Here is a 14,792-nt window from a genome sequence, read left to right on the forward strand (position 1 = left end):
ACTGAAAAGTTCGTAAAATTATCAAATTTCGAGAAAATTTTCTCACATTCGGAATGATTGCATTGTGAATATATTCAAAATTTATAAAACTCACTATAGAGCAATTCTCTACGAAATCGGTCTTGTTTTCAATTTAAATTTTTGGATTTTTGCTTAACTTTTTGTCACTAAAACTTGATTTAAAAAAAAACACTATTTTTATTTTTTTCATTTTTTGATTTGTTCTAGGAGACATAAAATGCCAACTTTTCAGAAATTTCCAGAACGGGCAAAAAATCTTTGACCGAGTTATGATTTTTTTAATCAATTCTAAATTTTTTTTATAGGTAATATTTCAGCTTCATTTTTCGAATTACAATCGAATTTGCTATTAAAAAATACTTAAGTGAAATTTTGGTAAAAGGTTTTCAAGTTATAGCTAATTTTAGGTAACTTTTTTGAAAATAGTCGCAGTTATTCATTTTTTTTAAAATTAGTGCCATGCTTGCCCACTCTTTAAAAAAAATATTTTTGGAAAGCTGAGAAAATACTCTATATTTTGCTTTTTTGGATTTTGTTGTTACGACCCTTAGTTGCTGAGAAATTTCCATGCAAAGGACAGGAAAATTGATGTTTTCCAAGTCTCACCCAAACAACCCACCATTTTCCAATGTCGATATCTCAGCAACTAATGGTCCGATTTTCAGTTTAAAAATATGAAACATTCGTGAAATTTTCCGATCTTTTCGAAAACAATATTTTTATTTTTTTTAGATCAAAACTAAAATTTCAAAAGGGCGTAATATTGAATGTTTGGCACTTTTGAAATGTTAGTCTTGATTTATTTTTTGTAAATATTGTTTCCGAAATGATCAGAAATAAAATTTAAAAGAGAAATTAGTATAATAAATAAAAAACAGATTTCTCCCAAAAATTTATAAAAATCACGAGTTCTAGAAAATCAACATAAATTTGGGTAGAATTTAAAATTTAGCCAAAAGCTGTGGAATTAAGCATTTTTTTCAATTCATTCAAATTATGGAATATTAAGCTAACTTTTTTTTTGTTAAACATTCTATAGTTTTCACAAAATGGAAATTTGTGAATATTTTATTCTTGAAACCTATTTTGTAAGAAAACTATTATTTTTAAATCTATTCAAAATTCCATTTTGTTGGGATTTATTTCGTAAATTTACTTATTTTAATAAAATGCCTCAAATAAATTCGGTGCAAATATTTTTTTGCTTCAAAAATACAATAAAACCCTAAATTTAGTGCAACTTGTTAACATAAAATGTACAAAAATATTTGTTGACTGGTTGAGTTCAATTTACTCAAATTTCGATGCTTATCAACTTTATCCAAAAATTTAAGCTTCTCCCTAGTTTTTAGTAAATTTACACAGATTTTTGATTTCGTTCATTCTAAAATCTGTAAAAAGTTGGTGAATTTTGATGTTTTTTTTTCTAAATTTCACATTAAACGCTTACTATTTTTGGTACAAAATTTGAAAATTTTAAAGAAATTTCTTTTTTGGAAGAATGTCAGAGAGCAAATTAAAAATGTTTAATGTATTCACTTCAATCTGGAATTATTTCATTAGGAATTTACCAAGAAGGTCAGCTCACTTATGTTTACCAGAATCGCTCGAATTTGAATTTATAAAAATCGATTCTTTTTGCACAAAAACCTCGATCTGTACGGAATGTGAGTGAACTCAAATAATTATTGATAAATTTAATTCTGCTTTTACTCAAATGGTTCTTGAGTTTTTTGGTAAAGTTACTCTAATTTTGGTAAGCCGCACTCTAATTTTTGTACAAATTATTATTTTTGTTACAGAATTTTCTTTTAAACTAGATAATTATAGAGATTTCTAGTTTTCAATTGTTATTTAGTTTTACAGATTTGAGATAAGAAAATCTGTTCAAATTTTCATCTTTATAGAAATTAACTTTTTTGTGTTAATTCCGGTTTCACCTAAAATTTAGTGGAACTTGTATCAATTAAATGTGCAGAAATTTTGGAGTATTTCGCTCCGATTTTACTGAAAAATTCGCTTTTGATAAAATTGAATTAACATCAGCCAACTATATTGATCTTCTTGAACTCAGTCTTTTTCGGAAGCACAAAAAAAAACTAGTACCGTAAACTGGGGTGACTTTGATAGGATTTTAATTTGTTTTTAGAAAATTTTCCAACAGGTAAGGTTTTTCTCAAGATTATTATTTTTAAAACATGTACTGGGGTAGATAACACAAGGTCCATGCACTATTTCGGAAAAAAAAAATTTTTTAATAATGTTTAGAAAAATAGTTACGTTAAAAATTCTTTGTTTGAATTCCGGGGTGACTTTGATAGTCACAGTTTTTTCTTGTTAAAATCATATTTAAGATGTTCAAACTTTATTTGTACGTTAAATGTACCATCACTAAAGTAGCTGATATAGTATTTAAGAAAAAAAATCAATGTCTATATTTAATTAACTAAGTGTATAAGCTTTTAAGCAAAATACATATAAATTTTAGGTAAAATTGTTAAAAAGTCGGAATTTTGCCTGAAATTTGTTAAAACTAGTTTTGTTTATAAAATTATCGATTTATATTGCATTTTATACTGAATTCGAAGCACGAATCACACGTTTTCACATTTTAAATGAAATTTGTTCAACTGAAATTGCCTATAAATTGTGAGATTTATTTTAATTGTGTTTCAAAAACACATATTATTTATTATTTACAAACTTTTTTAACCTTCTCTTAGTCAACATAACAAACTATTTTGAAATAATGTTTAACTAAAATTTCTGTTATTTCAAATATTGATTTATCCAAAGTTGGGTTACTTTTTTTTCTGTAAAATCACTGTTAAAAAAATGTTTATTACACTCTTATTTAATGTTTTACAAAATAATAAAATTTCAACTAAGCAATTTTTAAATTTGTCTCCCTATATTTAAGTTAAATAAATTTTAAACTGTAAACTCAATAATGAGTATAAAATACTTTTTGGAAAATAGGTTGAAAATGTTTTTAAAAATGGGAGTTTCAGTCATTTTTGATAAGCGTGTACACATTGTAAATTGTTTTTGTGTTGTTTGCTGATTGTTGTGCGTTAACGTCACCAGTCAATGTTTGCCGTGTGTACCATTTGTTTTAGGTAAATTTTCTTAATCTTAAGTTAAATACACTGTAATTTGCTTTTTTTACGATGTTCTTTTCCTTTCAATAGCAGTTTTTGTGCATTTTTTTTCACGGGCTGAAAATTATTAATTACATTCAAAATTTTACTTTGCTTGGCATTCAATTGAAGTTAAAAGAATTAACCTTAATTTAGGTTTATTTCACTCCGAATTCACCCAAAACAAGGGGTCTCTTGTGTAAATTCACCGAAATTTGGTTTTATAACACTCTATTTTTGGTCCCGGATATTTGGGTTGATAAAACATTAATATTACCCAAAATTGAGTAAAATTTTCTTAATTATGGAAAAAATCGAAAATAATTTTTGAGTAGTTTGGAGTATGACGAAATTTGAGTGGAAAAAAATTAGTAATTTATTATTTGAGTCTTTATTGATAAGCGTGTACAGAAAATAACAAAAGAAACCAAAGCAGCCATTGTTTTCAGTGTCGCTAGCTTGTTACTAATTGCTGTGCGTAAACGTCACCTGTCAAAGTTTGACGTTTTTAACAGCTTTTTCGATCGTTGAAAACAATCCATCAAGAGAAGTTGGGTGACTCACCCGAAATTTCCACCGTGTCATCGGAAAATACTAGGAAATTTCCTTGAATAATAATCTTTCGAGTTTTATTTTCGCAAATGGCTTGGCAAAACTAGTGCAAAAAATACACGAACGAAACAAAAAATACACGCTTAGCTCATTTCATCTAGCTGCGGGGTTGTGTTTGTGTGCGGACACGGACTGTCACTAAAAATAGAAATGTAAACAGAGCGAGTGTGTTTGGCTTCCTCATCACCACCACCGCCGAGGTGGTGTTAATTTGGTAGGTTGGCTCGGCCCATAGTTTGTTGACTTAACCCTCAGGTGCCATTTCAAAGGAATTTTGTGAAATTATTAAATTTTGAAACGTCAAAATAGTCTACGCCAACAATGATGAAGGTAAGGTTGGAAACTTCAACTGTCAACCAGACCGGTCAAAGTTGCTCTGGAATCTGAAGGGTTGATCCAAACAAAGGGCAATAAATGTACGTTATTCAAGGGTGCTCATCGCAACGCGACCCGGGCCTGCCCAGAATTGCGTTGTAAACAAACGCGACCAACTCGACGACGACGCGCGCAGCTTCCGAAACCGCCAAAAAGATGGCGCGTCATTCGGTTCAGTTTTCGTTAAGTTTTTGGCGTCATTCCCAAAATAAAAATAAAAAGACTTTATTTTTTCGCAAATCGCCATCCATAATGGATTTTGCCACGCGTGTTTGTTTTGTGTGTGTGTGTTATTTTTGCTAAAATTTCCGACATCCGGTGGAATAAAAATTTCACTTGACAGCTGCCAAGATTGCTGGTTTGTTGACATTTGTGCGACCGGCGTGGGCGCAGTTTTACACCTTATACCTTAACTTACAGAAGGCAGGAGGAGGAGGTGGAATTATTTTTGAGCGATGATCTTGGCTTTTTTTTTGCTGTTGTTGCTCAGATTTATGAATGGACGAACACCCTGCATTACGCAAGTGTGCGCTTTTGTGAATGAGGATTTACAGCAAATTCCGGTGGAAATTTCTGAATGAAGTTTATTTAAAGCACACGGTTGTTTTGCGAATTTGTCTGAATGCTGACGCCATCTTGAATTCGTTACAGTTTCACCTTAACAACGTTTTGACGTTTAAGCCAGTGGTGCCAACAATTAAACAAATTCGTTTAAACATTTTCTTTATCAAACTACCTTTTACGCGAGGAAATCCCCCTCGTAAACACCACCATCGATCAATTCTACAAACAAAGTGTAATCCCACAAACAGTTGGAGATACGCGTCACTTTACGGTCATGCCAAGGTGTGATAAGCACCGTCTATTTTTGGCAGCTTGCGTCAAAAGTCGTGCCCAACCCATGAAAAAAGGACAGTTCAGGAAAAAAAACAGTGACGCCACTGATAACGAAATCGAAAATAGAGGTGTTATCATAGAATTGCCGTAAATGGTATTTATCATAACAAAAGATTCAGCGGAGTTTGGTTTGGATCAGCTTTTTCTGTTGAAAATATTTAAAATAAAACTCTTCTGAATATTTTTTTTAACAATTTTATATTTTATACATAACGATTGCTTTCATTTGATTTTGATGGTGATGGTTTCATAATTTATTTGTTAAAGATTTTGCAGCAACAAGTTGTTTTAACTTTGGTTTACTTCATAATTTCATGATTTTTTTTTGCTAAATTTTAAATGTTCTACATCATAGAAAAATAAAGCACGAAAGAGAATAAAAGTTCAAAAAGTTATAACAATAGTTGTACTATCATTAAGACTTTGGGTGGGAAACAAAATCGGTAAAAATGGGGAATCCTAAGCATACTTGTTTGAACATCATTTTCTAACTCTCTTAATGTTTTGTAATATTATGCTCAATTTTTAAATTAAATTCTCTTAATTTTTCTTTAGTTACTTGCTTTAAATTCAGGATGACTTTCACTATATCAATCTATTTGAGAATGAAAAGGCTATTTAAGACATTAAAAATCCTAACAAATATTGGATGCATTTGACACCGATTTGCATAATATCTTATTATGAATCAAATGATTATTTTTTTTATTATTTTTTGTTATGAAAGTTATCATCTAACTTAAATAAAAACAACAACAAAGTTCATGAAAATGTAATATGAAAATAGAGACTTATTTTAACGATTATTGTCAGCGTAAAGTAATGATTCTGTTTCATTTTGTCACAATGATCGAATATATGAAAAATAAGATTCCTGAGTTTGACAATGTTTTTTTTTTGTGGTAAATACTTTTTATCGTTTAACTAAATTCATCTAGTCTTTTAAATATTGTTTTGGACTTTTTTATGAGTATGGGCAAATTACTTTATATAAAGTATGATTTTATGTTATCGGAAAAATTAAAAATCGAATAAAATCCAATCGTTGTTCGTTCTGAATACAAACATAGAAAAAAAAATCATGTTTTTTTGATAAAATGCAAAAATATTGAAATTGCCTAAAACTAAATCCAAGAAACTTTAGTTTAAATTATTGCAAATATGTTTAAAAAAATTGTCTCTCCAAACGTTTTGCATAAAATAAGTGGTAAAACATGAAATCTTATCAAACTCAGTTTTTAATTCGAAAAATTAAAACATTTCTGGATTTTTTTTTAAAGGTCCTATAAACCAAATTTTAAATTTTTGCTTTATGGGTGTTTTTAGAACCGCCTTGAGTCAGGGGTATTCAAAAACACTCAAAAAGCAAAAAAAATGAAAATTTGGTTTATAGGACCTTTTCAAAAAAACTCCAGATTTAAATACTGGCAACTAGATATCTCAGCATTGATTCAAAAATTCAAAATTTACAAAATTGAAAAGTGAACTTTGTTAAAAACGAATTAATAGACATTTTTTTCTAAATTCTTCAAATTATTGATAACAGTAATCATATTTAAGCGTTCTTAGATTTAAAATAAACTAAAATTAAGAACTAAAATTTTAAATGAATTCTTCTTTTTTTCTTATACATCAGCTGCTTATCTTTATTTAAAGATTAACGATTTGAAATTTAAGTAAACAAATATTTGAAAATATTCTAAAATTATTGCTACAGGAAAAAAAACGCAATCGAAAAGAAGACAAATAATAATAATAATAATAAAAAAAAAACAAATCAAAAACTTTAATAAGAATATGAACAGAAAAACATATTTTAACAAAACAGCAAAGGGGATTGATGTTTTGAAGGACAAATAAATTAATAAACAAAAAGTTTGAACGCAAAATCACATGAAAGGAATAGTAATGAAAACAGAGTATATAAATATTTTCGCTTTTTTCAAGTGTTTTTGTAAAATGCAAAAAAAAGTCACAAATAACCGTATTTTTTTCGAAAAGACTATAATTTTCATAAATTTCAATATAAGTATCAAATGAAGCGATTTGTTTTTCAAATGTTCTTATTTTTTTTGTAAGGTATTCATATTTTTACAATCACTGTATTTTCTTTAGGATACTCAAATTTTCGTAACTTGCAATATTGGTACCAAGCAAGGCCAAATTTTTTATCCATTTTCACTTTATTAGAGTTTTTTTTTATAAAATACTAAAAAATTTGCAAAATAAGTTTTTTTTTCAAAAAAATATTTTCTAAAATACGATATAAAAATTGTATGAACTTTCGTTCTTTTAATTTTGTTCGTGAAAAACTAAAATTTTCACAAAATATCGTATTTTTTCAAAAAATTCCAAACTTCAATGATTTTAAAATCAAATTTAATATGTTTTTTTTTTCTTTACATACAGTTTACTGTAAAAATTGATTATTTAATTTAAAATTTTGAATGAATTGAAAGTTCATTCAAAATTTCGCTTCTTTTGATACCCACATAGCAAATTATGGAAATTTGAGTATTTTCGATAAAATGTGGTATTTGTTGATTTTTTAATTATATATTTAAGGATGCACAGCAACCCATAGAAGTTGTCTTCTAATTCCAAAATTTGGGCAATTTACAGACCCAATTCTGCAACAAGCTGATTGTAAAAAAAGTCAAATTTTGTTGTAAACAATTTTGTAGACAGTAATTTGGGGGATGACAAAAATACCTTGTTTCGATAGATTCCGTAGTTTCGACGATACTAAAATATCTGTAAAAAAAATCTTGGTGCAACTCTGGTTGATGTGCACCGTTAAAAAAATAAATTAAAAAAGCATACAAAATATCGTTTCGTTTAATACCCACATTGCATATTTTTATTTTTATTTGGTATTTTGTGATTTTTTTTAGTAGTTATAAACTATTACATTTTCTTATTCTATTAAACTTATAACCATTGTTGGAATTCGAGCGAGAAGAAGGAAAGCATTTCTCGCTCGCGAACGAGGGAGAGAACTTGTAGGTTCTTTTCTCTTCTCGCTCGCGCTCGCATTTTCGTTCGCGTTCTCGCTCTCGCCGCGAGCGCTCGCGAGCGCCTCGTGCTAGCCGTTCGTCCCAAGCTAGCAATTTGTTTATCAGGCTTATGAATACGAACCAGGCGATGGTATAGAGGTGTAACTTCAATCGCTGTGTTGTTTTTTGTTCGTTTCTAACACGTTCAACTTCTCGCGAACGGGCAATTCTGGCTCGCGAGAAAGCCCGTTCGCGAGCGGAGGAGAGCACGGGCAATCGGTGAGTTTCTCTCGGCAGCTCGAGACTCGCGGCGAGAACTCGAGAGAGAGAAAATTTTCTCGCGAGAGCGCGATAATACCAACACTGCTTATAACATTATCAAAAATATATATTTTAATGAAAGCATTGAAAATTTTACATGATATAATTGGATTATGTTAATTTAAGAATGATTTTAAAAATGAGTTATTGTCCTTTATCGTCGATAAGATTATTGTCGTTAGAATTATCGAAAGACGGAAACGATTTACAGTTCAGATCACAAGAAAAGAATAGAGGAATAGTAAAGAAATTTAGAAAAAAAAATTGAATTGAAAAGATGTGCAGAATGGAGAAGAGGTGTAGAATAGCAAATATGTGTAGAATAGAAGAATATAAAAGAAGAAAAGAAGAATATAAAAGAAGAATAAAAGAGTAGAATAGATTAAACTAGAAGAAAACAATGGAATAGAAGAATAGAATAGATTAGAATAGAAAAAAAGAATTGGAGAATGGGATGAAAAAATATGAAAAATAAAGAAATAAAATTGAAAAATAGAACAGTAGAATAAAAGAAAAGAATTTATTAAAATAGCAGGATAGAATCAAATAGAAGAATATAATTCAAGAATAAAATTGAAGAAAAAGCAATTATAATTAGAGTAATATAATAGAAGAATAAAATAAAATAGAATTCAAGAATTAAATAGAAGAACAGAATTGAAGAAAAGAAAAGAAGAATAAAATTGAAGATAAAACAATTATAAAGTGAGAAAAAGAATAGAAGAATAAAATAAAAGAGAATTCAAGAATTGATTAGAAGAACAGAATTGAAGAATAGAATAGAAGCATAAAATTGAAGAAAAAGCAATTATAATTGGAGAAAAAGAATAGAAGAATAAAATAAATAGAATTCAAGAATAGAATAAATGAATAGAAAAGACGAATGGAATAGAAGAATACAATAGAAGAATACAATAGAAGAATACAATAGAAGAATACAATAGAAGAATACAATAGAAGAATACAATAGAAGAATACAATAGAAGAATAGAATAGAAGAATAGAATAGAAGAATATAATAGAAGTATAGAATTGAAGAATAAAATTGGAGAAAAAACAATTATAAAGTGAGAAAAAGAATAGAAGAATAAAATAAATAGAATTCAAGAATAGAATAGAAGAATAGAATAGACGATTGGAATAGAAGAATACAATAGAAGAATACAATAGAAGAATCAAATAGAAGAATATAATAGAAGAATAGAATAGAAGAACAAAATTGAAGAAAAAACAATTATAAATGGAAAAATAGAATAGAAGAATAAAATAACATAGAATTCAAGAATTGAATAGAAGAACAGAATTGAAGAATAGAATAGAAGAGTAGAATAGTAGAATAAAATTGAAGAAAAAGCAAATATAATTGGAGAAAAACAATAGAAGAATAAAATAAATAGAATTCAAGAATAGAATAGAAGAACAAAATTTAAGAAAAAACAATTATAAATGGAGAAATAGAATAGAAGAATAAAATAAAATAGAATTCAAGAATTGAATAGAAGAATAAAATTGAAGAATATAATAGAAGTATAAAATAGAAGAACAAAATTGAAGAAAAAACAATTATAAAGTGATAAAAAGAATAGAAGAATAAAATAAATAGAATTCAAGAATAGAATAGAAGAACAAAATTAAAGAAAAAACAATTATAAATGGAGAAATAGAATAGAAGAATAAAATAAAATAGAATTCAAGAATTGAATAGAAGAATAACATTGAAGAATATAATAAAAGAATAGAATAAGAGAATATAATAGAAGTATAGAATAGAAGAACATAATTGAAGAATAAAACAGGATGATTTTTTCTTAGAATGCCAAAAAGAATAGAATTAAGGAAAAGGGTAGAAGAATAAAAAGAGACAGAATAGATTATTAAAATAGTTCAAAACATTTAAGGCATAAGAACGAAAACAGTATTTTCATGAATGCTTGTTAAATTTAATTAGGTGTGAGTTTTATGGTCTTTGTGTGTTAGATGTGAACATAATTTCTAACAAATTATATAAAAATTAACCAAATTTTCTTCTTTTCTTACTTCCAGCTTCGCAAGGAACAGGAAATCCAGAAGCAGAAACTCTGGCATGCCTTCCAGGAGAAGAACAAGGAGCTGGAGATGCAGCACCGGCAACAGTTGGAACATAAATTTCAGGTTAGTACCTCTTAAAAATTGCGCTCATTGCTCATCAAATTTGATTGGACAGCTTTGAACATAAGTGTTGTGAAAAAAAATACAAACAAAATATTCGCTAAAGTTTACAACAAAAAATCAATTTTCACCTGCCTTCCCACCCACTTGCAAACCACAACCATCACGAACAACAACAACAACAACAAACACCACAAACAAAACCAAAAAACCCAAAACACAAAACTAGCTAGCGCAAGCCTATCACCACACTACTGGGTACGTCTTCCAGGAACTGCGCGACCAGCGGCTCGCCGAGGAGGCCGCCCAGCAGCGGGAACGGCGCGAACGGGAGGCGATCAAGCGGAGCAAGGAAAAGCAGGACTTTAGCGCGAACGCCAGCTCCGAGGTCAAGCAGAAGCTGCAGGTTGGGGTTCAAACATGTCAAATTTGAGGTGGGAATTGAATTTAAGTCATTTTTGTAATTTTTTCAGACCTTCCTGATACAGAAAAAGCAAGCGGCAGCCTCAAACGGAATGAATTCCCCCTCGTCCTATCGAAATTGGTGAGTTTTGGCAAAAAAATGAAGATTAGTGACCCTGAGGAAGATTGCGAGTGGGCCGAAACGTCATTTTTTTTTATTCTTATAGGGGCGTGGTGAAATCCTCCTCCGGTGAGTCCATCCAGGCGGGGGCCGTCGCGGCCAGTTCGCACCCGTACAAAATTCCGCCCCCGCCCCCGTCCGCCATCGCCAAGTACGAGTCGGACTTTCCGCTGCGGAAAACCGGTAAGCTGAATTGGGTTTTGTGTGATTTTTTTGAGTGTGTTGTTTTTTTTAACTCTTTAGGATGATTTTGGAATTTCAGACAAAAATAATGAGATTTTTTTCCAAATTAAATTTGATCATTGCAAAAAAAAAATTAAAACTAAATAAATATAAAAAATGAGGTCAAAATAAATCAAGCATATACAAAAACAAAAAAATAATTAATGCAAAAAATAAATTAGAAAAAAACGAACACATTTTTTTTATTCCAAAAACAAAAAAAAAGGAAGATGATTCTTCTGAATCCGTATGATTTTTTGAAATAGTTATCAAATTCAATGAACCATAATTAAAAACTCTATTAAATTTTTTATTAAAAATGTTTACATTTAATTATAATGTTAAGAGATTTAACAAAATAAAATAAAAATCAAGCTTACTTTTTCATGAGGTCCTATCAAAATAGGAAATCCATGGCGCATAGGACCTTTTGAAAAAGAACTGTGATTTATCCCAGAACAAGCTAGAATATACCAATTGAAAAAATAAACAGAATTGCAAAAAATAGAAAAAAGCAGTTGAAAAAAATTATTTCTTTATTTCAAAAATAGTATTATTTTTTCTAAATTTATATTATTTTTTTATGTCAAAAAATAACATCATTAACAAATTTGTAAAATGTTATGGAAGATTTAAAAATAAAAACGTATAAAAAGTAACATAAAACAAAACAAACAGAACACAGCAACAGAATTAGACAAAAATAGACCAAAAGTTCAGAACTTAAGAACATAACAACAAAAACAGAATAAAAAAGCTAAACGGAATATGTGAATAAATGGCATATATAGAAACCAATAATAATAAAAAATAAAAATATATTCGAAGAATATAAAAGAAGTTTAGAACAGTAAAAAGAAACAAAAGATCAGAATAAAACATATAATTGAAGAAAGGAAATAAAAGAATATGAGATGAGAATTAAAGAAAAAAATAGAAAAAAAATATTGAAGAAAAGAATGGAACAGAAGAAAAGAATTAAAGAAAAAATATTAAAAGATACACAGCTAAAAAAGTAGTAATCCAGCTGCGTGTAAAAGGCCTGGATGTAAAATAAATATTGCATTATTTTATGCAATTTTATGTAATTTTACACCCTGAAATATGCAGCCCGTCACTATGGGAAACCTACTTAACCGAAATGTCAAGCTCATATATGTGTTTATCCTTACATTTTTTCAACGGTCTGATGGCCGAGTGGGCTAAGGCGCCAGTCCTTACTGTTGGTGCTGGGTTTGAATCCCGTCGGTTGCAACTTTTCTTTTGTGTTTGCAAATATTGTACATGCAGTGTGTAATATTAAGTGTTTATTTTGACGAAGGTGATGTGCATGCTTTTGCATGCGATTTTACCATCGGATTTTTTGCTGTGTAGAGTAGAAGAAAATAATAGAAGAAATGAAGAATTTGATGGAATAGAAGATAAGAAGAGCCGAATAGAACAAAAAAGATTTCCTTACCAGGTCCCAGTACCGAAAAGAACCAAATGAAAATAATTTTATGAAAAAAAGTTTACAGGAATTAAATAATAGCAAACATGAAAAGAAGACAAAAATAGAATAAAAAAAAGTATAGATGAACAGTTCAGAAGAATAGAATAAAAGAATAGAATAGAAGAATGGAATAGAAGAATAAAATAGAATAAATTGTATTGAAAATAAAATAGAAGGATCAAAAATGAGAATGAAAAGGAATATAGATTACAAGAACATATAGTATCAGTGAAATAGAACAAAAGAGTGCAAAAGAATAAAAGATAGCAAATGAAAAGAAGAACAGAAAAAATAGTCAAGAAGAATTATAGAAGAAAATAATGGAATTCAAACAAAGAAAATATAGAAGAATTAAACAGAAAAATAGTATGAAATTGGAAAATAGAATTGAAGAAAATAAACAAAATAAAAAAAAAAATTTGGACGATAGAATAGAAAGATGGCATAGAAGAAAATAATTAAAGGGCTAAAAAATAATAGAATAGAATAAAAAAATAGAAAAAAAGGAATAGATCAGAATAACGGAACAGAAGAATAAAATTGAAAAATATAATTGAAAGGAGGAATAGAACAGTATAATAGAAAACAAAAAAGATAGGTAGAAAACAAGAATTGAAAAGATAAACAGAAAAGAAGAATAAAAAAATTAAAGGAATGTCTACGAAAATACAATTTAAAAATAGAAGACAAGAAAAGGAAAATATGATATAAAATACAGATGATTAAAAGAAAACAAAAAAAAATTGTTGAACAGAAGAAAAACAAATTAAAATCTGAAATAGAAACAAGAGTTCAAACAAAAAATTGATGCAAAATATAGAAAATTTTAATAGTAGAATCGTTATTATATAATAAGAGATTAGAATAGAAGAATAGATTTTTTTTAAAATAGAAAAGAATAATAAGAAACTAAACAACAAAAAAGAATAAAAACATAAAAAAATAAAGATGACATAGAAGAAGAGAACAGAAAAAGAGCTGAAAAAGTAATGAGAAAAATAATAAAATTAATGAATAGAATAGCATGAATGAGTAGAAAAATAGAAGAATAAATAGAAAAGAAATATATAGAAATAAATAAATAGAAAAATAGAATAATAATAATAAAAAAACAGGAATAAAATATAAGAACTAAATTTGAAAAAAAAAAGAAAAATATCCGCGTGTTATAAAGATGTGATTCAAAACAAAAGTATGAAAAACAAGATAGAATAACTAAAAAGTAGAAAGATTTAAATAAAGTTATGATCGGAATAAAACAAGTTTTAAAATATACTAGTTTAGTGAATATAAACTATTCTTTTAAACAAAATAGAAAATATAGAAGAATAATGTTCAAATAAATATACTTAAAAAACATAAATAAAACGTCAATCTAAGAAGCACAAAAATAACAAGTAATAGTTTAAAAACAAATAAATAAGTTGTTTAATAAAAATCAGAGTAAAATAACTATACTACAGATTTCACAACGGATTATCACAATAATATAGGAAATAAATAAATACGAAATATAACAATAATAGAAAGAATAGAAAAATGTATCAAGAAGAACAACCTAAGACATCGCATAAATTGTTCAAAATTTAAATGAAACGGAACCTTTAAACTTAAATAAATCTTATGAAATATAAACTAAAATATAAATAAACCAACAATATTAAAACATTCCATTTTAAATTTTTTAGCAATTTACTGTTTTCTTTTTGTAAAAAAAATATATATATTCAAAGCAGAAGAAAAATTTATCAAAAATAATGCCTTGTTTGATCCCTAGAAAAAAAAGAAGATGTATTAATTGCATGACTCGGTGTTATTGTTGTCCACATCCTAACGAGCCAAATTAACCTTAACCAGCACAATTCACGGCGTCTTTACTGTCTCAATTGTGCAACATAATCCAACATTTCTTAAAATAATCACAAATAACACACTCTGCCATTGTTTTCAACCAAGAAAACGAGCCAAAACAAGCAACAATTTAC

General features: G+C 28.1%; 1 protein-coding gene across 7 annotated transcripts in view; it reads left to right on the forward strand.

The window, feature by feature from the left end:
- The window catches only part of LOC120416915 (histone deacetylase 4), a 130,757-nt gene that overhangs the window by 99,059 nt on the left and 16,906 nt on the right, over window positions 1-14,792 (forward strand). For 5 of the 7 annotated variants that reach the window (XM_052706628.1, XM_052706632.1, XM_052706629.1 and 2 more), the window contains exons 4-7: window positions 10,406-10,513; window positions 10,740-10,916; window positions 10,984-11,054; window positions 11,140-11,276. In XM_052706628.1, coding sequence (XP_052562588.1) covers window positions 10,406-10,513; window positions 10,740-10,916; window positions 10,984-11,054; window positions 11,140-11,276 — 493 coding nt within the window. The remainder of the gene's footprint in view (window positions 1-10,405; window positions 10,514-10,739; window positions 10,917-10,983; window positions 11,055-11,139; window positions 11,277-14,792) is intronic. The other 2 variants (XM_052706630.1, XM_052706631.1) reach the window with 1 other exon arrangement.

This window comes from Culex pipiens, chromosome 1 (genome assembly GCF_016801865.2).
Source record: "Culex pipiens pallens isolate TS chromosome 1, TS_CPP_V2, whole genome shotgun sequence".
Taxonomy (NCBI): Eukaryota; Metazoa; Arthropoda; class Insecta; order Diptera; family Culicidae; genus Culex; species Culex pipiens.